Here is a 24013-nt window from a genome sequence, read left to right on the forward strand (position 1 = left end):
CACGATCCTTTAACCATGTGCCACTCCCACTTCCAATTGTGCTTTGGACTGGTGTATTGGGCCCACTTCCTAGCTGTTTATACTTACATTTTGAAATAGCGCTTTCCTGTCTCAGCAGCTGAATCAATTTCTACTTCTTTTCATGCTTGCAGAAAATTTTGATACAATTTAGAACAGTCTGTATCACATTGATACCCTCATATCCATTAATCTCTCTATCTCTAGACCATGTACCTGTTTTCTCGTGTTTTCCTGAGTGAGATGCATGTATGTAGGCCTCAGTAAACTGATGATGCTACTTCTGTTTTATTAAGCGAGCATTAATCAATCATCAAATCTCTCATCTGTTTGCTGATTTTATTTTTTTATAACGTCCAGGTTCGTTTCCTAGCAAGGTCTTTTGCAGTACCTGGAAATCATCTCGGGCAGCAAAGTCATGGTTTCCGTTGGCCATATGGTCCTGTAAGGCCTATCCTTGAAATGATGGATTCTTATGAGTAGAAGCATCAACAACTCCACTTTGAACCAGATAGGAGTTATTTTTTTCCATTGCGGAATACAAATTGTGTTTTGCTGACCCCATTTAGTTGGGATAAGGCATAGATGATGATGTAGAATAAAATTGTTGAAATGCAGAATATGTACCTTTTTTTTTTTTTTGTAACTCAAATTTTTATTAAGAAAAAAAAGGCAAAGATACAAATGGGATGATGAGAAATCATCCAACTAGGACAAAGAAAGTTAACCTCCAGCTGTTGTGAAACATTTCCCTGGGAGTGCCCTCAACTCTTTGGTGGCATTTGTCCATTCAACTACCATCCACCTGGCTTTTTGGAAGGCCTGCTCTGGAGAAAGACTTGTCTGCTTCCAATATTCAGTGCAGAATATGTACTTGCTGCCAATTGGTTTTTATTTATTATTATTATTATTTTTTATGTAACCATGTTCCACTAATAATCCATGCTTCGACTATTATTCATGGTTAATGTACGAATGTGGAAACTCTTCTCTTGCTTTGGGCAAGTACATAATGGATCAGCTATTGTTTTCTTCGATAACCTGTGGAGGTGATAAAAAGCCATGGATCATGCATCCTTTTTTTTTTTTTTAAATTTATTTATTTATTTATATTTTTTTCAACACACGCACACACACACCCCACACACTCATGCTAGTGGAATTTCACCACCTATGGGTACTCGAACCCTTGACCGGGTGTTGAAACTCCTGAGAGTCTACCGCCCGAGCAAGAGTAAGGACCCCCATGGATCATGTATCTGTTTTCTAGGAATCATGACAAATATAAGATAGGAAATTATCATGGTTAAGCATCATTAAAGAATGGATCATGCATCTGTTTTCCACGCCATAGTTCTGGGTGTAACCCTTGCAACCTGGCGAGTCTTGTACCTTTCAATTGAACCATCTGCCTGATACTTTATCGAGTACACCCATTTGCATCCAACGGTATGCTTTCCCATGGGTAAGGGGACAAGGTCCCAGGTGCCATTCTTATCCAACATGACCATTTCAGCCTCCATTGCATGCTTCCACTCAGGGACTGCAATAGCCTCAAGAATAGACTTAGGAATAGAAGAAGAAGAAGTAGCAGCAAGGAAAGCATGATATTACAGAGACACTGGCATAAGAAAGAAAATTAGAGGTAGAATGCAAGGTTGGATGATGACTAAGAGTGCGAGAAGCCATAGGTGATGATGAAGAAATAGGAATGAGGGAGTTACCTAAGGTAGAAAGAGAAACTACCAGTGGTGCAAATAGTGGCCTCGACTTCCACCAGACATAGGTAAGTATCTGCTTAGGTGCCGCTGCAGAAGTAACAGGTGGATCATCAACCAACGGCATTGTCAAAGAGACTTGCATGTCAGCAACATCCACAGAATCAGATACAGAGAAGAAGGGATGTTCTTAAAAAAAAGTGACATCCATGGAAACATAAAATTTTTGAGAACATGGATCATAACGCCTATAGCCTTTGTTATGAAAAGAGTAACAAGAAATACACACTTGATTGACCGGTTATCAAACTTGTCTCTCTTGGGGCCTAGTAAGTGAACAAAACAAACACAACAAAAAACCTTGTGAGGAATAAGAAAGAGAGGACAATCAGGTTTGAGTGTATGAAATGAAGTTTTACCATTTAAAACTTGTGAAGGCATGCAATTGATTAAGTAGCATGATGTCAAAAGAGGAGTAGACTAGTATGACTTAGGAACCTTTATGGCAAAAGTGAGTGAGTCACTTCAAGAAGATGGTGATTCTTGCACTTAGCCACCCCATTTTGCTGCGGTGTGTAAGCACAAGGGAACTGATGAAGAATGCCATGTTCTTGAAGACAAGAGGTAAAAATTTTCGATACATACTCGCCCCCATTATCAGAATGAATTGTTTGAATATTACAATCATACCATGTTTTGATCATTTGATGGAATGATTGAAATAAGTGTGGAAGTTCATCACGTCGCTTCAAGTATACACAAGTAACGGGAAAAATCATTAATAATGGTAACAAAATAAGAAAAACCATTAAGAGACATAACTAGACTAGGACCCCAAACATTAGAATGTATTAAAGCAAACATTTTATTATTACGTTGTGCAACAATAGGAAAGTAGTTCGAACATGTTTATTACATTGACACGCTTCACATCGAAGAGACACATCATCCTACTTATTAGCACACATGCCAAGGCGTACATGCCACAATCCAGTAGACAACTTTCGAGACTGTACTAGAAACAAACGAAGGAGCAGAAACACTATCAGTAGAAAGCTCCCCCTGACGCAAAGAGTAGATACCACCAAGCTCATAGCCTACACCAATAGTCCTTGTACTCAAGTCCTGAAAGAGACAATAAGATGGAAAGAACATCACACAACAGTTTAAGGCTTTAATGAGACTGCTAACAAAGATCAAATGTGCACTAAATTTAGGAACATAGAGGACATTGGATACGGTGAGAGAAGGAGAAAAAGAATAGAACCAATATATTCCATTGGTGTGGAGGTTCCCTTAGCAAGATGAACTAGATGATGTCAATCATCTGAACTGGAAGGGATAAGACAACTATGCTCACCAGTCATATGATCTGAGGCTCCCGAATCAATAATCTAGGTTGTAGGAAATGAAGAGGCATGAAATGCAGTACTTGTGGTTGCAATGAAGGAGGCAGAAGAGGCAGACTGGACCTAAAGTGTCATGATTCACTGAAGATCGAGAACATCGGCCCGTGTCATGGTGACAATATCTGTCTAACCTTAAGCAGGAGATGGATCAAGAGAAAGGCCACCAAGAGTATCAGATGTGGCTCCAACCTCATCAGAAGTTGTAGCATGAGCAACAGGGCGACTATGTGATTTAAAACACTTGTCCTGAGTGTGTCCAGATCGATTGCAATAAGTGCATATAAATCTCCCATGGCGACGGCCACGTCCTCTGCTCCAAGCCACCACTACGACTATCAGGTGGAATAGTGGTAGATGTAAAGGCAGTCCTCTCCTAGGTGAGAACTGGGGCTGTCATTACCTGTCTGCATGCCTCCTCAGTATGAACAATGGAATAGGCTGTATGGAGTGAAGGAAATGGATCCATAGCAACCGAGTTTGCAGTGCCTCATACTCACTAAAGCCTGCCATGAACTTATAAGTTTTGGCTTCATTTTCCCATGTCTTCACGATTTCTACACTACGATTGTTTGGTAGTTCACTAAGAGGCTGTAGGTGACTTAACTCCTCCCAACAGCTTTTTAAGGCCCCAAAATACTCAGTAACAGACATTCTCTTGAGTGACAGAGTAAAGTTCTGTAGTCAACTGGGCGATGCGAGGCTTATTGGAAATAGTCCCATAAGTATCATTCAGAGATTTCCATAGATCATATGTAGTCTCATAAAAGAAGCATAAACAATACTGGGCTCCATAAAATTGAGAATCCAGCCCATCACGATGGCATTTGAAGAATCCCATGCATCTGTCTTTGTAGAATCAATAGATGGTGAAGTGGAATGTCTTTTGGAAGTGCCAATGAGAAATCCATGCTTTTCCTTCCCAACAACATACATTTGTATAGCTCGGGACCATAAAAGAAAGTTACTCCCATTGAACTTGGTGGAAGTAATGGAGAGAGGTCCCTCTGAATGATGTCTAACAACCTTGGGATCCATAGATATATGAAATTGCGGATAAAACAACACTAACAAGAGGTACAAATCATAACAAGGTCGCAGGATTATACACCGAACAGATTGTGTATGTGCAACACCCAAAAAAGGGAAAACCGACCCCTATTTTTGACAAAACCATCATGTATATGTGTCGGATCTGCCCGAAACCACTTCCAATGTATAGATCATCCAAAAAAGGTCCAAACAATATAGGTTTTGCACATAAAAAACCATTGAGGAAGAAGAAATATGAAGAATGGACGATAGGTGGCCAGTTTCCAGAATAACTTAGAAAATGTAGGAAAAATATCAAACGATCTCAAAAAATTGAGGAAAAATTACCATTATGCTCCTCTTATTTGGCCACACCATGGGGTATGGAATTTAACCCAACCTGACTGTATGGCTGTCGTACGACTGGTGTTAGCGGCCGTACAATTGACGTCAACAGGGGTTTGGGATGTGAAACCTTCTCCTATTCAGCTCCTTGAGTTCCTCTTTTAACCTTGAATGCAACTTGGTTTTGATACCATGAAGTTTATATACAGAATGTAGAAAAATTATAGAGACAGAGAGAGATGGGAAATTAAGGAGCTCAAAAACATGAGAGCCCTATTCTGTCTTATTATCTTATTATATGTAGGGTTTCCCCCATTTACAAATAACATCCTAATAAACACAAAATTACACATAAGACCCTACTTTGCATATTTACAGATAAACCCCTACATAATGAGTAAAATGTTCCAACATAAATTCTAGGTGTTTCTTGTTTCACCAGTGTATCGGTGATATTTCGATAATATCGCCAATGTATTGATATTGCCAAAAATCTGCTTATAAAAAAAATTTAATTTGAATTTTTTTATGCGCACATGGTTGTGTGCAATGTTTAATTTGTCGACGATAATATCAATAATATCACGATATTATCGTCATCACAGCATGGGTAATGTCGATACCACAATCTTTCATTTCCTTTCAAGTTGTCGATGGTTTTTCAACAAAATATTATGTGTTGTCGATATTCTGAAATGTCAATTGATTTTTTGAAGGAAGGTTGGATGGATAAATGGGATGGATGAGATGGTTGTGTGATTTCTTATGACAACATATGATTTTAGGCCCCCATTAAATGGAAACTTATTATGTATGCATTCTTTTTACAATTTTTTGATTCCTAAATATGATAATATGTGTATTTTAGCATCTCTTGAAGTTTCACTGAAAAATTGTATCGTTTTCCCCATGCTTCCCCAATGTTTCTCCACATTTCCAGTTATTGGCAATATTGATATTGTTTCTGTATCCCCAGCCAACAAAACTTGTAGCGATATCAATACCTCTGACACCGATCCGAGGCATCAGAATCAATGATCAATGACGGAGGAGTGGAGGAAAATGTATCGGTGTGGAATGCAGGTGCATGTATGCTTGTGTGAGCATAGGTTGAGGTAGATGGATTTATCAATTGTGTATTTTATGGCACAAATGCTCCAACTCATCTGCTGACACGTACACCATCCTAGGTGAGGGATTAGCCCTTAGAGAGGTTTCAATAGGATTAGACCGTGGGTTGGGAGTAGTGATGCTAGTGGATGTGGACCGTTTTGTAGTAGAGGATGTGTTGGCCGCATATGTACCCTTCTTATGATTGTGTTTGGGTGGCCGACCTACAATTTCCTAACAATGCTCTCTGTCATGTCCGGTTTTTCCACAGTGTGTGCACTTCAAATCCTTTTTCTCCTTGGTAGGCTACTTATTCCTTTTCTCCCCTATGGAAAGTAGCACTCGATGCAAGGGCTGATTTCTCTACGGTCTCAGTATTATACTATTGTGTTGAGGCCAACCTACTCTCCTCACTCTGAATGTGTGCATATACTTGAGTCAACGAGGACAATTGATCTCGTCGAAGTAACTGTACTCTGATCAACTCGAATTCCGGATTAAGATCAGCAAAAAAAATCAATTATACGATTTTCTCTACCTTCTTCTTCTTCTTCTTCTTTTTATTTTATTTTATTTTATTTTATTTATTTATTTTATATACATCACAGAATCGTCAATGCACACTTCATAATGGATCATAGAAATCCAACTCTTCCCACACTCCTTGAAATTGCAAAGTAGCTAACAAAGTTCTCCCCCTGTCGAAGATGAGCAATGTCTTATCGTAGTTTATAAATCTGAGCAAAGTTCTTCACCTGAGAATAAGCTTGGGTTGCAGTATCCCAAATTTCTTTGGGAGTCTTCAAAATCATAAATCCATTACTCACATGTCACATCTGACTCTATAAAAGTGACCAAAGAGGCCATGATTGACAAATTCTCTGCTTCCCACTTGTCATGAGAGGAATTAGTGATTGCTGGTTCCTTTAGTTTTCCTATCAGATATCCAAGTTTGAGTCTTCCCCCAATAAACATCTTCACGGCCTGTGACCATTGCAAATAATTGGGGCCACTTAGCTTCATCGTCATCATTTGTATTCCCAAATTTTCTGGGGATGAACCTCCAGTGGGATGTGAATTAACCTCGGTGTTGATGCAGTTCGACATCTCTGTAGATGAACAACGTCAATTCCAACTGACAGAAAAGGCTTCTTTACCTCAAACAATGGTACTTCCAGGCTCTTCCCAGCTTAGTTACACACCAATTGGTCCTCACAAGCTACTCCAGAAGACAACTAAGGGTTATTCACACAACTAAATACTTAAAGAAACTGTTAAACTGATGTGGAAGTAGAGTAGATACGAATCTGATTTGTTCCATACTCCAACGAAAACAACCTAAAAAACCCTAAGTGACGTCACTCCCTAATGTAGAAAAATTGTGATTTCTCTCTCTATAGTGATCCAGTCAACATAAGCCCATTCCAATCAACTTCAGTAAAAACAAACTGATTCAAACACCTCGTAGGACTGCAATCATCCAATTTGTTCTAAAACCCATATTTTTCAATTTTTTTTTTTTTGAAAATTAACGTTCAAAATTTTATTAAAAACTCACGAGGAGCGACACAAAATACAAAGAAAACAAAAACACAACAAAATTACAAATGTAATACTGAATGAAACTAGTCAATGTCTATCATCTTTATAGAATTATCCCAACCCAACATGCACAAATTGATCTTATGAATGCAATCCAACACCGTAACCTCCCTATTGTTAAAACAACGATCATTTCAAGCTCTCCATATTACCCAAAATATAGCCATGATGAGTAATCTCCACAATGCCTTCGTAGATTTACTAGCCCCCCCACTATGCCAAGCACATAAAAGATCGAAAACAGAACTCAGCATCCAGGCGGTGGTGGTCTTGTTCTGATCAGACCACCCTGACCGTATGGCTACTGAAGTCAGTAGTACAGTTAGATGATGTTGCAATTGCAAACTACACTTTGAATTGCCTCTAATCGTCCTTTGTTGAACCCCTATGACGATCTTAATGCTCCGATACCAAGATGAAATGTTAAAACCATTGAAAGAATAAAAGAAAAGAGAAGAAAAAATAAGAAAGAAAGAAGAAGAGGAAAAAAGGACGAGAATGGGGAGAGGTGAATACTTTCTCACATCTCCCCCTTCATTAGAAAGTTTAATCATAAGAAAATGACAAAAAGACCCCCAACTACAAGGATATTCCCTCACACACAGGTACACATACTAACTTAACCACATAGACCTAAACTACCCTTCCATCTCAACAGTTTTGTGGCAGCATTGGGTTTAAGAGTCAAGATTTCCGAGAGTGAGTTGCTTAGTGTGTGTTCCAATAGTGAAGAGTTGGTTGCATTGGCGAAGATTTTCAAGTATAGGGCAGGCTCTTTTCCATAAATGTATCTAGATCTTCCTTTCTTTGTTGATAAGCCATCCAAACAATTATGGGACAAGGTAATCAAAATGGTAAAAAGGAAGTTATAAAGGTGGAAAAGTAGACATCTATCATTAAGGGGCAGGTTTACATTGATAAAAGCAGCTACGTCAATTCTACCGCTATATTTCATGTCACTTTTTAAGTGTCTTGCATTGATGATGGACAGGTTGGAGCGACTAAGAAGGAATTTCCTGTGGCAAGGAGTTGAGCTGAAGCATAAATTCCACCTCTTAAGATGGGAGGAGGTATACAAATGATATATAGGGAGGGGGGAGCTGGTGCAAGGAATTTGGAGTAAACGGATCAAGCTCATCGAGGCAAATGGTTATGGGGGCTAGGGTTGGAGGAAGGAAGATTGTGGAGAGAAGTAATAGTAAGAAAATACAGTCTCTAGAAAATGGGATGGTTGGTGCAAGACTCGTCTTTTATAGGGTGTTTGGATTATGGAAGGGGGTAACATCTTTGACAAACTAGTTTAAGGATGGGATTTACTTTTCTTGGAGTGATGGGAAAAGGATTAAGTTTTGGAAGGACTTGTTGATCGGGGAGTACTCACTTCTATCGGCATTTCCATCTCTAGCCAGGGTAGCTGTGGATTTGGAGGTGACAGTTGATCATTGCTTCTCATTCGTTGGTGATTTTGTGTTTTGGTCTCCCCGTTGCTGAAGAAACTTGTCAGATGAGGAAGTGGAGGATTATGCTCAGGTTTTGGAGTGGCGTGACCGTCTCAAGTCACATCCAAGCAAGGACTCCATGGTGTGGTCCTTAGAAAAATCACGGCGATTTTCGATTCTCTCCTTTATGAGCTGTTGGGGCAACCATCCTCGGGTGAGGAAGCAATATGTTATCTTTTGTTTGGTCTTGCGGTGCTCCTCCCAAAGTGGTGGTATTTACATGGTTGGTGGGCAGGAACATGATCCTTACTATTGATAATCTCCATAAGAGATTGTTAGTAATTCCGAATTGCTGTGTGATGTGCATGGGGGGGAAGGTGTGAGAAAGATTCATCAATTTCTTTGGCATACCTTGGGTGATGCCGGGATCCATAGTGGGCTTTTTACTAGCTTGGCCTGGTGGTGGAACAAGGAAAAAGGAGTTAACAGTGCGGAAGCTGGTTATGATGGTTGTATTATGGGCAACTTGGGGAGACAACAATGATTGGTGCTTCCAAAACAAGAGCGGCTTGGAGGCAGAGATGTATATAAACGAGCTAAAATGAATGTAATAGGCTGGATTTGTTGTATAAAGGATTTTGACCAAAATGATTGGTCGTTCTTAGCTGGCATGCAATTTGTTTTGTAGAATAAAGCCTTTCTGCTTACTTTCATAAAACTGTTGTTACCTTTAAAAAAGAAAAAAAACAATTTCTTTATGCTCTCTCTCTCTCTCTCTCTCTCTCTCTCTCTCTGTAAATATGTGGTCAACAAATGGACTGTCAAAAAAAGAAAGCACATGTACATCCAATGTGGTCCACTGGTTGGATTTTTTGTACTAGTGCATTAGCATGAATGTCAAAAGAAGAAAACACATGTACTTTTTTACGTGTGACCTACCGGATTAGTGCATCAGCATGAGTTTTGGGCTATGCCATATCCTGGGGCTTGCCTCCAACGGACTGCTAGAATCTTGCATGTATGGGCTACTTTGGTGCTTGTATTCGGTGCTTGCAGATGGGTGTATGCAAATAGCAGTCATAAAAAAATTGAAGGAAGATTAAATATAGTAGGTTCCTTTTGGATTTGCTAATAAAAATTCTTTCCTGCATTGCACATCTCTTACGTCTTTATTTAAAACTGTTTAACAAACTATGATACCCCAGACTTCTGCTCCATGGCTAAATGTATTTGTGCAGTGTATGCTACTCTTTCTTCAATTTGTACAAGTGGGGCTCATGATTTGCTGATTCATGACATTGATAATTTGATAGATGGGTCCCACCTGGATGGGCCATGCATCGAGAATCTTCCTTTGATGAAATTTGAACCCTTCAGTTGGTGCCAACTAGTAGATGGTTAAGAAAGAAAATCCAACAATTGGTCCATATTAAACCAAGAAAAGGTAAAGATTCCATGTCTAGGATCTTCCAGTCTAAGGGGATTTTTGGTATGGGCCATCCCGATGAGGTGTGTCAGATTAATGGTTTGGATCACTGAACTATGTACAAACTAAAACCCAATCACACTGTAAAGCTAGAACTCTGGCTGGCTATTTGTATTTTTGGTGTATCCATTAGCACAGAGAACCTCTTCTCAATGGATGTGCTTCTGTTAAATTTGAGATGTTGATTGTTTTTCATTTTTAACCTTTAATTTTGGTTGTCACTTGGATATTGATAATGATCCTTTAGTGAGATTTCTGGGTTATGACCAGTTTATGGTTGGGCCCACTATTGGACCACGTTTCCGCTTGCGTGTGTTGGGGGGGATGGGGGACGACTGATACATGCAACGAGAGATTGACGAAGTGAACTACGGGGCTCTTACCAAAGTGATATGCATCTGCAAGATCAGGGTCAACGTTAGGTGCCGCCAACCTTTTCATTCCACCAAGTCTAAATTGGGCCAGCACAATGATCAGGTTGTTAGGTTGCTTAAATTGGGCCACTGTCATACTCAATTGACAGCCAACACATTTTTGTCGAATATGGACCAAAGGACAATTTCTTTTCATCATCCATACCTTTTCTAGACGTGGACCGCCTGATATGTTGACCACCTTGATCTTTAGCCAAAAGCATCTTCCGACTAGGCTTGCACGAGGAGTTAGCTGGGACTCTTAACATGCTTTCAGAGGAATGCTATTTGCACTGTTGTTATTGCGTATTTTTGGCATTTGCCTCTCACACATGAAGACATGGCACATGTGTGCTAGATCCAAGCCGCTTATCAGGTAGGAAGCACTGCATGATGCATTGTCTTAATAATTAGGCACATATGATCATCAAGTGGATATGTATGTCAAATTTGGAGTGATGTAGGACAATGCATGAACTCAAATAATGTGAGAGATCAATCAGCAAATTTAAATTAATTAACGAAAATTATAAATCTTACTTCCATCATCGCAAATATGAAGATTGTAAAGGAAATCATGCATAGTTTAAACCTAGGTTGCCAAGCATCATCCTACAAGACCATTAAACATGAGAAACTAGGATCTAATGGATGTAGAAACATCCCAATAGCATAGGGTTAGGCCTATTTTAAAGGAGAATGTCTAATACTACCTAGGGTTTACTAGATTTGGGTGTGGGTGAAGATAGTTTTGGGAAAGTTTGGGGAAAAGGGTGAAGTTAAGGCTAAAGTTGTGAATTAAGGGATTTAGGTATTAGGAGATGGGAATTAGGGTTTTAGATGTAGGGAATTTAGGGATTTGGGCTTAATTGAAGGATTTAAAGATCTAGGGCTTGGGAATTTGAGAAAATTGGGAGGTTTGGGATTTTAAGTTTGAGGTTAGGGTTATAGGTAGGAATGAAGGGGTTTGGTTGTAGGGGTAGTGGAACGCCAAAGGGACAAGGGGTGGGACCGTACGGTCAACCCTATGGGTTCACATCCGTGGGCTAGGTAGGGTTGGGTTTTGGGTTTTTTATGGTTCGGCTTGTCAAGAAAGGTGTAAAGGAGGAGAATCGGAAGATTGTTGATGGATTTTGGGGAAAGGGAGAAGAAAAAAAGAAACTTGAAGAAATACATCTATTGTTGATGAAGAGATATGAATGTGGAAATAGAAGGAAGCCTTACACTTCCGTTGATGAAGATAGGCCTCACACCGATCTTCCTTCCAAGTCACACGGAAGATATCCTCACAACACATGAACATTAGAGAGAAAACAAGGGAGTTCTCCCTTTTTTTTTTTTTTCATAAACAAAACCCACATTAAGGAGGTCAACCCCCCCGGCCCCCCTCTTTTTTATATGGTCTCAAGACGTTTCAAAATTACAAAATAGACCATGTTTAATGGCTTTTGACCAAAATAACCATAATATAATGAAAAATCAAGTAAAACCACTCATAAGGTGTCCAAAGCATAAATCAATCATAAACTAAATCGTAAAACATGTCCTATGATGACGAGAATGGTCCACGATCACGACCGATCATGTAATCCATGCGATCCAACGGCCCGATCGTCACATCCCCCAAATCCAACGATCCAAATCATTCCCTAAGGCAACCCATGTGCATCTTCCCAGTGTGGGGTCTTCCATATGCTCACACATGCACATAAGGTCTTCAACATGAATACTCACCTAGCCATAGAGAAATTGGTGCGGCCCGCCTCCTTTGATATGTACACAAAGGTGTACGTGATCTAATGTCCTCATCAACTCTCCTTGACTGAGAAGAGTTTGCCTCTGGCGGACTAAAACTCTTATAACGCTCCAGGGTGTCGGGATCCAAAGTCTGCAGCTCTTGCCTCTGTAATCTAGGTGCTATTTGAAACCGGCTTGTGCTTCCGCTTCACGAGGAATTTCTGAAATCCTCCATGGTGAGTGGAAACTACTTGCGTGTCCAGTATATCTTCGACTTGTTCACTTCGAGCAGGCAAGGAGGGTAATGGTGACAAAGGTTGGGATGATGGGTTAGGTGGGGACCATAGGTTAGGAATTGGATCATGGTCTGTGGGAGGGTCTAAAAATGAATCAAAAGGCGAAGTAGAAGGATCCTTATATCGTATTTGATCTTCCACATTAAAAGTCGAGCTAATTCACATGGTAGGTAGATGGTCTACTACATGCGTATTAGGACCTAGTTTCAGTAGTATTTTGTATGATCCTACACTATGCGCTTGCAATTTTTTAACTACCCCATGTGAGAACCATTCAGGTCTCATACGAACCATGACATAATCTCCTACCTGTAATTCCTGGAATCTGCGATGAGAATCAGTAAATGCTTTATATTTTTCTTTGCTTAATTTGTTTCCTGATCTCACTATGCAACTCATGTATGTGACGTGCAAATTCATGTTCTGACTCAGATGGCCTATGACACACAGACATAAGTATGAGATCTACCGGTTTCCTAGGTTTGTAGCCATGCACAACCTCAAATGGACTCATGCCGATGGACCTATTAATATAACTATTATACGCTAACTCGGCTATAGGCAAAACAATATCCCACATTCTGATGTGATCACCGACAAGGCATCTAAGCAAATTTCCAAGACTCCTATTGACGATCTCAATCTAATTGTCTATTTGAGGATGATAGGTTGATGAAAATTGAAGCCTTGTCCCCATCATACGCCATAGTGTCTTCTAAAAATAGCTCATAAAATGTACATCACGATCAGACACTATGGTCTTAGGTAGACCATGTAAACGCACTACCTCCCCAAAGAAAAATTTAGCCACATTGGAGGCATGAGGCATCTGATGTTTTCAAGCACGGAATGAAATGGGCTATTTTGGAAAAAAACGGTCCACAACCACATACAGAATCATGTTTCTTAATATTCTTAGTAAATCCAACATGAAATCCACACTAATGTCCTGCCACGGAGCATGAGGCACTGGCAAAGGCGTATACAATCCTGTATTTTTCTTTCTTTGCTTCGTTAATTGACAAGTCGGGTCCTGCACTGCCCAACTATCTTAGCGGCATCTTGCTTGAGACTTGGCCAATAGAACCTATGCTTCACAAGGGCAATGGTCGTCTCTCTAAATGACTGACTATCCCTCTTACATGAAGTTTCCGAACTAGAAAATCACGGAGGGAAGTACGGGGAATGCAGAGTCTGTCACCTTTAAATAGGAACTCATCGATGATGACAAACCCATGACTGTCGCTCGACTGACCATCTCGTAGTGACGCGTACAACTCACCAAAGTCTGGGCATGTAGGATACTCCTCCCAGCCGCTCAAATCCAGTCACTTCCACAGAGTTGCGCCTCATGACAACTAAGGCATCAATAGGTTTGTTCTCAACCTCGGCCTTATGTTTAAGAATGAAAGAATATTCCTGAAGAAATTAGACCCATTTAACATGCTTAGGGTTTAGTTTCTTCTAGGAACTAAGGTAATGTAAGGCCTTGTGGTCAGAAAACAAGATATTCTTGTAGTAATAAATAATGCTGCCAATGGCGCAAGGATTGGATGATCACATAGAACTCTTTGTCATAGGTGGAATACCATTGCTTTGCCTTATTCAACTTCTCACTAAAATAAGCTACATAGTGCCCTTCCTGACTAATCACTCCACCTATACCTACCCTAGATCTATCACACGTAACTTCAAAGACTTTAGAAAAGTCTGGAAGGTGCATGATGGGAGCTTCGCTCATCTTACCCTTAATCTCCGTAAACGCTCTAGAGGCGGCTTTAGTCGATACAAGCTCTCATTTCTTTATGCTATCACTGATTGGAGCCATGATGGAACTAAACCCTCTATTGAACCGCCTATAAAAAGTTGCTAAGCTGTGAAAGCTTTACACCTCGTGAATATTGCACAGTTCAAGCCACTCAACTATGGCCATGACCTTCTCGGGATCCGCTCTCGTGCCTTCAGATGATACTATGAACCTTAAGAAGATAACTCTATTTGACATGAATGTGCACTTCTTATGGTTGGCATAAAGCTTTTCAGTTCTAAGGACCCCGCAAACTTGTCTCAGATGGTGGAGATGTTGTTCCTTTGATGTGCTATAGATAAGAATGTCATCAAAATACACCACAAGGAACTTACCCATAAACAGTCCCAACGCGTGGGTGATCACTCTCATAAATGTGCTTAGGGCGTTAGTCAAGTCAAAGGGCATGACTAGCCACTTGTATAGCCCATCCTTCATCTTGAAGGTTGTCTTTCATTCATCTCCTGGGCGTATACGTATTTGGTGATATCCGCTCTTTAGGTCAATCTTCAAAAAGATGGTGGCACCCGTCATCGTGTCTAACATATCATCTAGGAAAGAGTTAGGTTGGGATCTCCTCGTATCCCTTGGGTTACTCGACTTCCCCTTAACTTTCTTCTCCACATTGCTTTTTGGTGGGAGAGGAATTAGAGTGATCTTCTTGCCTTGCTGCATGAACGAACGCACATTGAGCGGCCATATATCATCACATCGCGATCAAATAGCCAAGGCCGCTTCAAGTGATGTGTCTAACATCAATGGGTAAAACGTTGCAACGCAATGAATTTGAATAGGATCCAAAATGAACAAGCACAAGACATTAATGGGTAACAGGCATGGAAGATGCGTCAACCCATGAAACTTTGAAGGGCTGAGGGTGCAATTCGGGTTTCAAACCTAAACGGGATAATGTGTTAGTGGAGACCACATTTGTACATCTACCACTATTGATGATCACCTTGGAATTCTTCTCCCCGCATTTTGCATAGGTGTAAAAAATCGTAGTCTAACGCCAATTATCATTCTCATTAGCATTGGTCAAGGCGCACCTGACTACTGCAAGTGGTGTGGTCTCTTCTTCCTCTACTTCCTCATCACCACCAACAATGATATTAGGCTGATAGACTTCTTCTTCAAAATTGCCGAGTTCATCTCCTTCTTCCTCACCTTCGCCAATCACTAGAGCCTTATTCCTCTCTTTCAAGGGACATTGATGCGCAAAGTGACCAAATCCATGGCAATTGAAGCATCTCGTTTGCTCACCTCCCCTAGGGTTAGCACTTGCTATCCCTTTTCCTTTGATATCTCTATGGTTAGACTGGGAACCAACTTGGGTCTTGGATGGATTTCTCACAATAGACTTAGTCCTTTGAAGAGAAGTCTTAACACTTGGATCCTGAGAGTCAGAACGCCTACCAACTGGTGCTTTAAGATAGTACCCGATGTCTTACACCACTTGGGTACATGCGCTCCAATGTGCCAATGTCACGAGAATAAAGTTCTTGTTGGATCTCGAATCGAAGGCCCATCCTGAATCTGTATACTATAATCATCGGGTCCTCCTCAATATCACATCGCAACATGTATTCATCGAACTTGGCAATGTAGTCTGACACAGTCATGGGTCCTTCGCTTAAGGCCCGCCATTAGTCTAGGAGCCTCTGACGATAAGAGAGGGGGATACTTTTCTTTAAGGACCTCTTTCATCTCAGCCTAGTGCACAACTGAGGGTTCTCATCTCCTTTCAATTTTATGTTCCATGTTGGTCCAAAAAGTTTGGCATGGCCCACCAACTTCATCTTAGCAAATCTCACTCAACGAGCATCAGACATATCATACCACTCGAAATAGTGGTCCCCAATCAAGGAATATTTTGGGGTCCAAATGACTATCAAAATTGGGAGCCTTAACTTTTACACCCTTCATGACTTGTGCGTCTGGACCATGACGATCATGATGTTCCTCACGTTGTGGTTGCACTTGTGCTTGATCATGGTCAACGTCTTGGCCACGACTACGCATCGCTTATCAACTTGATCTCCAGCTTGAGATTGAACATCTTCCCTAGTGTTGGAGTTTTCCTTTAGGTAGGCTTCAAGTTGATTGATGCGTGTATTGGTCACGGTCAATTGAGTAGCGGTGTTTTATTGTGCGCTTCAATTGCCGTTAGATGGTTGTTGATAGTATTAAGGGCCTCGACAATCTGCTCTAGGTTCATAGTGGGACATAAACCAAAACCACGTCCAAAACGAGTGGGCATACACAAGGGAATTCTAAAAGGGAAACCTAGATCATGGGATAATGTTATGATAGAGATAAAACCAACCTAAAGATCAAACTAGACACACTAGAAACACTAATATGAAAATTCAGCAAGTCATCACCCTCAAATATAATGTTGAAAATTCAGTAGGGCAGTAATCTGAGAGTACCAAACGGAAAATTCAGCAAGAATGTAATCTGAAAATTACAAACTGAAAATTCAACAAAGTAACAACCTGAGATTACTATGTTGAAAATTCAGCAATGGTATAAGTGGAAAATGCTAGCTGAAAATTCTGCAATAGGATATTCCAAACTATGAACAAAAATCAGCAATATGATCCTAGATCCTATATGCAATGGTATAAGTGGAAAACGGTAGCTGAAAATTCAGCTATAGGATATTCCAAACTATGAACAAAAATTGGCAATATGATCCTAGATCCTATATACAATGTATGCTCTACTAACCCTAGATGTGACTCTAACCTAAGTGCAACACAAAAATCTTATGCTAAACCCATGGTCTCTGATACCAAATTTAATGTAGGACCAATGCATGAACTCAATTAACGTGAGAGATCAATCAACAAATTTAAATTAATTAATGAAAACTTTAAATCTTGCTACCATCATCGCAAATATCAAGATTCTAAAGGAAATCATGCATAGTTTAAGCCTGGGTTGTTAGGAGATGGGAATTAGGGTTTGGGATGTAGGGAATTTAGGGATTTGGGCTTAATTGAAGGATTTGAAGATCTAGGGTTTGGGAATTTGGGGAAATTGGGAGATTTGAAATTTTAGGTTTAGGTTTAGGGTTATAGGTAGGAATGAAGGGGTTTTGTTGTAGAGGTAGTGGAAAGCCAAAGGGACAAGGGGTGTGACTGTACGGCCAGCCCTTTGGGGTTCACATGTGTGGCTGTACGGTCACAGGTGTGGGCTAGGTAGGGTTGGGTTTTGGGGTTTTTGTAGTTTGGCTTGTCGAGAAAGGTGTAAAGGAGGAGAATCGGAAGGTTGTTGATGGATTCTGGAGATAGGGGGAAGAAGAAAAGAAGAAACTTGAGGAACTACCTTGATTGTTGATGAAGACATATGAATGTGGGGATAAAAGGAAGCCTCGCACTTTCGTTGATGAAGATAGGTCTCACATCGATCTTCCTTCCAAGCCACATGGAAGATATCCTCACATCACATGAAGATTAGAGAGAAGACGAGAGAGTTCTCTCTTATTCTTTTTTCATAAACAAAACCAACATTAAGGGGGTCAAACCCCCCACCCCCCTTATATAGACTTTTAAAAATTACAAATAGACCCTGCTTAATGACTTTTGATCAAAATAACCCCAGTCTAATGAAAAATCAAATAAAACTGCTCATAAGGTGTTCAAATCATAAATCAATCATAAACTAAATCCTAAAACATAAATGTCCTATGATGACGAGAATGATCCACGATCAACTGCCCGATCATGTAATCCATGCGATCCAACGACCCGATTGTCACGTCCTTCAAATCCAACGGTCCAAATCGCTCCCTAAAGCAAGACATGTGCATCTTCCCAGTGTGGGGTCTTTCAGATGCTCACACATGCACATGGGGTCTTCAACATAGATCTCACCTAGCCATAGAGAAATCAGTGAGGCCTCCCTCCTCCTTTGATACGTACGCAAATGTGTACACGATGTGATGTCCTCATCATGGAGTCATCTCTTTTGACCATCAATTTGCAAGTGTGGTACACCTAGAGGTGTACAGGAACCGAGCTAGCTCAGTTAGCTCGCTCGACTCGACTTGACTCGAAAAAGCTCGATTCGACTCTGATTTTTTGAGCTAAAAAATGAGTTCGAGTTGGTCCCAACTCGACTCAACTCGGATTGAACCAATTCGGTGACTCGGTTACTGTGATATTGATGTTGCTTACTAAGCGTTTGATGAAATGACTCAAAGAAGTGTGGCTGGTGGCAAGGAAGGTATGTCTATGAAACCAACACCCTTTTTTTTCTTGATTTTTATGTTGCTTAGAAGGTGTTTGATAAAATACCTGTAAAACCATTGCTGCTGTCTCAAATACAGTGAGATTTTGAAGGTGCAGTCCAGGTGTTTGTGAAAATGCTGCAATGGAGAACTTGGTTCGATCTTGGCTCGAATTGGCCGAGCTGCTGACCGAACCGAGCTGAGCTGACCAGTCAGACTCGAGGACCGAGCTGAGCCAAGTTTGAGCTAAGGCTAGCTCGACTTGGTTCAACTCGATGTACACCCCTAGGTACACCTGATTACAGAACCAACCTTGATTATTGAGAGAAGAATTGGACCTAGTAAGGCCACCATCAAGATGGGTCAATATGGCAATGTTAAATGACCAAAATGGACCATGGATTATGGATGCTGGCTAGGCAAACATATGCCGATAAATTTAAACTTTTTATTCAAACTATGTTAGATATACAAGAGAAATGGAAGTTAAATCAATATTCATGAAAAAATTTCAAAGAAAACAAACAGCATAAATATTGTTTTCTTTGCCAAAAAAAAAAAGAAGAAAAAAAAAGAGTAAAGTAAAATAAAAGAAAAGGAATATATTTTTCTTTCCTCGTCATTTCCTGGAAATCAATGTATCCCTTTTATTTTATTTTATTTTTCAACAAGCCCAAACAGGTGCTAAAGGAGGAAGTAGAGCTAAGGATATAGTGGAAAAAGTTGTGAATTTTATGACATTATTCTCTAATAACTTATAGTTTACATGGAATGGAAGTTTCCAATATCTTGGAGTCAAAATTTATCTTCTTTTATGATGCTCGTAGTACATACTACATACTAAATAATCACAGTGTGAAATGTGTTTTATCTATTCAGTGAGAATCATTCCTTAAAATTTCTTATGTCTGTTGAATCAATTGAATTTTCATCAAAATTTGAAAACCTTATCATGTTTTCATATTTGTAATGGATACTATTACAAGGTATTTGATTTATTTACTTGGTTTAATTACATGATTGATCTATTCCATGTCCCATTTATTGGTTATGCTTAATAGGACGACTTACCGCATAAAAATTACAAAATTTTGTTCGAATGTATAGTTACTGTGGCTTGGTTTATTCTCATGGACTGTTGTTGATACTTCACATCATATTATGCTTATATATTTTCTTTGTGGTCTGAGAGAGTTTAGAACAGTAATGGAAATTGTCCAATATGTGCAATTTAATGTGCAACTTAATGTCTAGTATTCTGCAGTCAAGCAAGTAAAAAAGAAAAAGAAAAAAGAACACAGATTTCTCATTAAATCTTCTAGTGCAGCCAGACTCAAGTAATATTTCATGCAAAGAACTTCAGAGTTCTCATTTTGTTTTCTACAATCTGCAAAGCGATGCATTTGACACATGTCGGAGAGCTTTTCATGCAGGTGGCACTTGTCACTCCCTTTAATTTTCCATTGGAGATTCCTTTATTGCAATTGATGGGTGCACTTTATATGGGCAACAAACCTACTCTTAAAGTCGATACCAAGGTAGAGCTTGAGAAAATCTGTGAATTTAAGTTGACATTTTGTTTTTTGTTTTGTTTTGTTGTTGTTTTTTTTTTTTTTTTTTAAATTATTTTAAATATTACTAATTCTTTGAATACCTTGAGAAAATCTGTAGATTTAACTTGACATTTTGTGTAATTTAATTGATACTACTTATTCTTTGACATTTGTTAATAATATTATTCATAAGGATGACATTAATCACATTAAGAATTCCTTCCCTCCCCCTTTTGTAATGTGATGGAGTGAATGCGTTGATAAATCTTATTTGCAGCGACTTTTCTATGATTTCTCTAGTGAGTGTTCTGTGGTATGGGAAGAAGGTAATTATCATTAGAGGTTTTGCAGGGGATGGATAAGGTCAGCCCTGCATACGTCCTCAGGGTAAAAAATCCATAGAAAGGGTCCTTCATCAGTAGTGGTGTATGTTAGAAAACTTGGTGTTAAGGTGCAAAAGAGGCAATGATGATTGAACTCTTTTCAAGATTTATTTGCTAGCATAATGAAAAAGATACAAGAGTGAAGACCAAAAGAAAAAAGAGGGAGTTGGTACTTGTACTGATGTTAAGGTCAATTCAATATTCAGAAAAGAAAAAGACTGAGAATCAGATGAATGATCAATAACAACATCACTTGAAGAAATAACAATAGGTTCTCACATTTGACTAATGATGATTTTCCATGTTATTACTTAATCACGAGAAAGCCCTAAAATCAACCTAATGATGTCGGGGCAGTTCCTCATCTTCGGTATCAATTTAGGGCACTTTCAATTATGAATTGAAATAGTTCTTGTCACAAGCCAAAGGTTGTGAGCACCTTACAGTTGTAGGATACTGGCTACCTGATGCAAGCCCTATGGGGCTTGGCCATGGTCATGACACTGCTTTGATGGCTGCACTTCCTCTGCATAGTGTTATGGAGACCTAAAGGTCCTTGTGCCTTGATCAAAGTCAGATACAATCATCATTGTTGTCATTGATTTAGCCATGGGGCCTAAAGGAAACAACTAGTTAGCTCTGTGAGCTAGACGGTCCCACATGACCCTCTTAGGTTGTGGGATCTACCTTGAGAAACCAAAAGGTGGGAACTTCTTATCTCAGAAACAATGTCTACCTCATTTTGCCAATGAGTAAACATTCTTGTTCGCGGAATTATTGGTATCATGTTGTCAACTTCAATGGCAATGTTCCTAGATATAGTTCTGTGTAAAGTACTTATAGGCCCAACAAGTAGTTCTTTCACAATAGCATATTTATATGAAGAGACTCTTTATGATCTTCTCGATCTTTAATTCATTGGAAAATCGTTCTATACAACTCCCAATCAAAGTCTGCTTAATTGGGCCTTAAATAATATTTTTGGAAGCTCAGAAACATTCCAAGATGCAAAATATTGCAAGTTCTTCCCAACTAATTGTTTACACCAAGGTTAACTGTTTAACTACACATAAAAAATCAATGTTTACTACAACTCATATGAGCCATGGGGATGGGAAAAAAGGTGAAGAAGAAAAGATGTAAAACTGTGTTAATTAAGGGAAATATTTATCACAATTGATTGCATGGTATATACTGCGTGCATATAAGATACATTGCTAACCATTAATTGTAACTTTATTTTCTGCATTACTCCAATTTTAGGTCTCTAAGAATAAACAAATAATAGTTTATGAACTTTGCAGCAAATGGAATGAATTGACACACAAATTTCCAAGAGTACACCTTTTTATGAAAAAAAATGTAGAAAGTCACTAATAACAAATCAGTTATTAGCTTATCAATGATCATGTCATCTGTTTAGTCAATGAAGAAATCACCAACTAAGACTTATTAACTACATTCCATATTAAAGGAAAGGTGAGTTCCGAACAAAACGGTATTTGTTACATGATTGGGCAGTTTTCTACCAACCCAAATTACTGCAAGCACACTTAGAAGAATGCTGCATCTCATAATTGTACCTCCATGCTGGGAAAAAAGTAATGATGAAACCCAAAAAATTGCTCATTAGTCACAGCCCATCTTGGGAGCAATGTTTTAAATATCGTTGTCACATAATGTATCGCATCCTTGGGATACGGATAAATATCAGTTATCGCATGGGATATATCGGTTGTATCGTGTAATGTATCGCTTTTGTTGGGAAACATGAGAACATTGAGAAATTGGTTGAATTTTTCAATGAAACTTCAAGGATTGTTGAAAAAGACATCAATACACTCAGAAATCAAAACATCACAAAAACGGTGCACATAATAGGGGTTTCCTTTGTATGGGTCCTGATATATGTGCTTTCCAACTGAACTGATGCAAGTATATTCAAAGTCTATTCATATAATTTATAAACGTAAGAAGACATGTATGGAAACACAACCAATACATTCAAAAGCAAAAGAAGAATCACTAGATCAGGTTACATACATGCTTAAATTTTGTGTTTGGATACAAAAATTGCAATTGATTTGTGAGAAATTGAGAAATTTTGATTTTTCTCAATTTTCCGCAACTTGACCCATCTCCCCCAATTCTCGAAATCAAAGTTCCAAATCCATGAGTTTTCATGGAAAACATGAAGAATCATAGATTTGTAACCATTTGACACTGGTTTAACATGATTTACAACAAAAACATGAATCAAAAATTGGAAATGCTCACTGGGTCAAATAGGTGGGATATATCGGCACTACCTGTGCATTTCGTATCATACAGGTGGGATGCAAGATATATTGTGGGATATATCGGCTGATATCGTCGATATTTTAAACACTGCTTGGGAGCAGTCATACGAGATCTAAATTCTACTAAGTTTTTTTTTTTTTTTTTGAGAGGTAACGGATACTTTATTGAAAAGGAAAAGCAAAGAAACAGAAAACAAAAAGCAAAAAACAGCAAAAAGAAAGCAGAGAAAGGGAAAAAACTTGCTGAGATAGCGAGAAGAGTCCCCTTAGTTACAAAACAAATTGCAACCCTGGAGATTAATGAAAATGGAGGCCCGTTCAGCTATATGATGATGAACTCTAAGGAGAACGGAGTCTGCCGAGTTGGAGATGTCGTTAAAGGCTTAAAGCATCTCCTATTTCTTTCTTCTCATATAGACCACGAAACTGCCAATAGAGCCATTCTCCACACTGTTTTCTTTTCCTTGCCAAAAGTAGGGCCATGCCAAGCTTGGAGAAGCCGATCCGTCGCTTCAAGGAAAACCCAAAAAATATGGAAAGATTTTAAGGTTGCTGACCAAACGTTGGTGAAGAAAGGGCAGTGAATGAATAAGTGATTGACTGATACTTCATTATCCATACAACAGAGAGAAACGTTTGTGAGAATCATGCCTTCTTTCCTCAAATTATCGATAGTCCGAACTTTCTTCTTGCCGACCAACCATCCGAAAGCAGCTATCTTAGGGGGGACTTTATACTTCCAAACCTGAGCCGTCAATGAAGCAGTGGAAGAGGAGTTGTTGCTGTCCAAGGAGGTGAATAAAGAAGTAGCTGAGAACTTAACAGCTCTGTCCAGTCTCCATGCGATCCATTCCACACTCAACTTGTCTATCTTGCAGCTGTTGATACATTGGAGGAGAGCCATGAATTCTTCGAGCTCCCAATCTTGAAGATTTCTGCGACATAAGGGTTTCTAAACGATATCTTCCCCGTTAAAAGGATAAAATTCAGCTATAGGAATGTCACGCTTAGTGCCAAGACGAAAGATGTTCTGGAATCTGTCTTTCAGTGCCACTTCCCTCACCCAAATGTCTTCCCAAAAACGGATTTTAAATCCATTTCCGACAGCGAAATAGATACCTTTGAAGACAT

At 39.3% G+C, this 24013-nt stretch overlaps 1 protein-coding gene across 2 annotated transcripts in view; it reads left to right on the top strand.

The window, feature by feature from the left end:
- The window catches only part of LOC131223473 (delta-1-pyrroline-5-carboxylate dehydrogenase 12A1, mitochondrial), a 91581-nt gene that overhangs the window by 38646 nt on the left and 28922 nt on the right, over window positions 1–24013 (top strand). The window contains exons 7-8 of one of the 2 annotated variants that reach the window (XM_058218901.1): window positions 379–462; window positions 20080–20184. In XM_058218901.1, the coding sequence (XP_058074884.1) occupies window positions 379–462; window positions 20080–20184 (189 nt within the window). The remainder of the gene's footprint in view (window positions 1–378; window positions 463–20079; window positions 20185–24013) is intronic. The other variant, XM_058218902.1, reaches the window with a different exon arrangement.

Source organism: Magnolia sinica, chromosome 13 (assembly GCF_029962835.1).
Source record: "Magnolia sinica isolate HGM2019 chromosome 13, MsV1, whole genome shotgun sequence".
In the NCBI taxonomy this organism is placed as follows: Eukaryota; Viridiplantae; Streptophyta; class Magnoliopsida; order Magnoliales; family Magnoliaceae; genus Magnolia; species Magnolia sinica.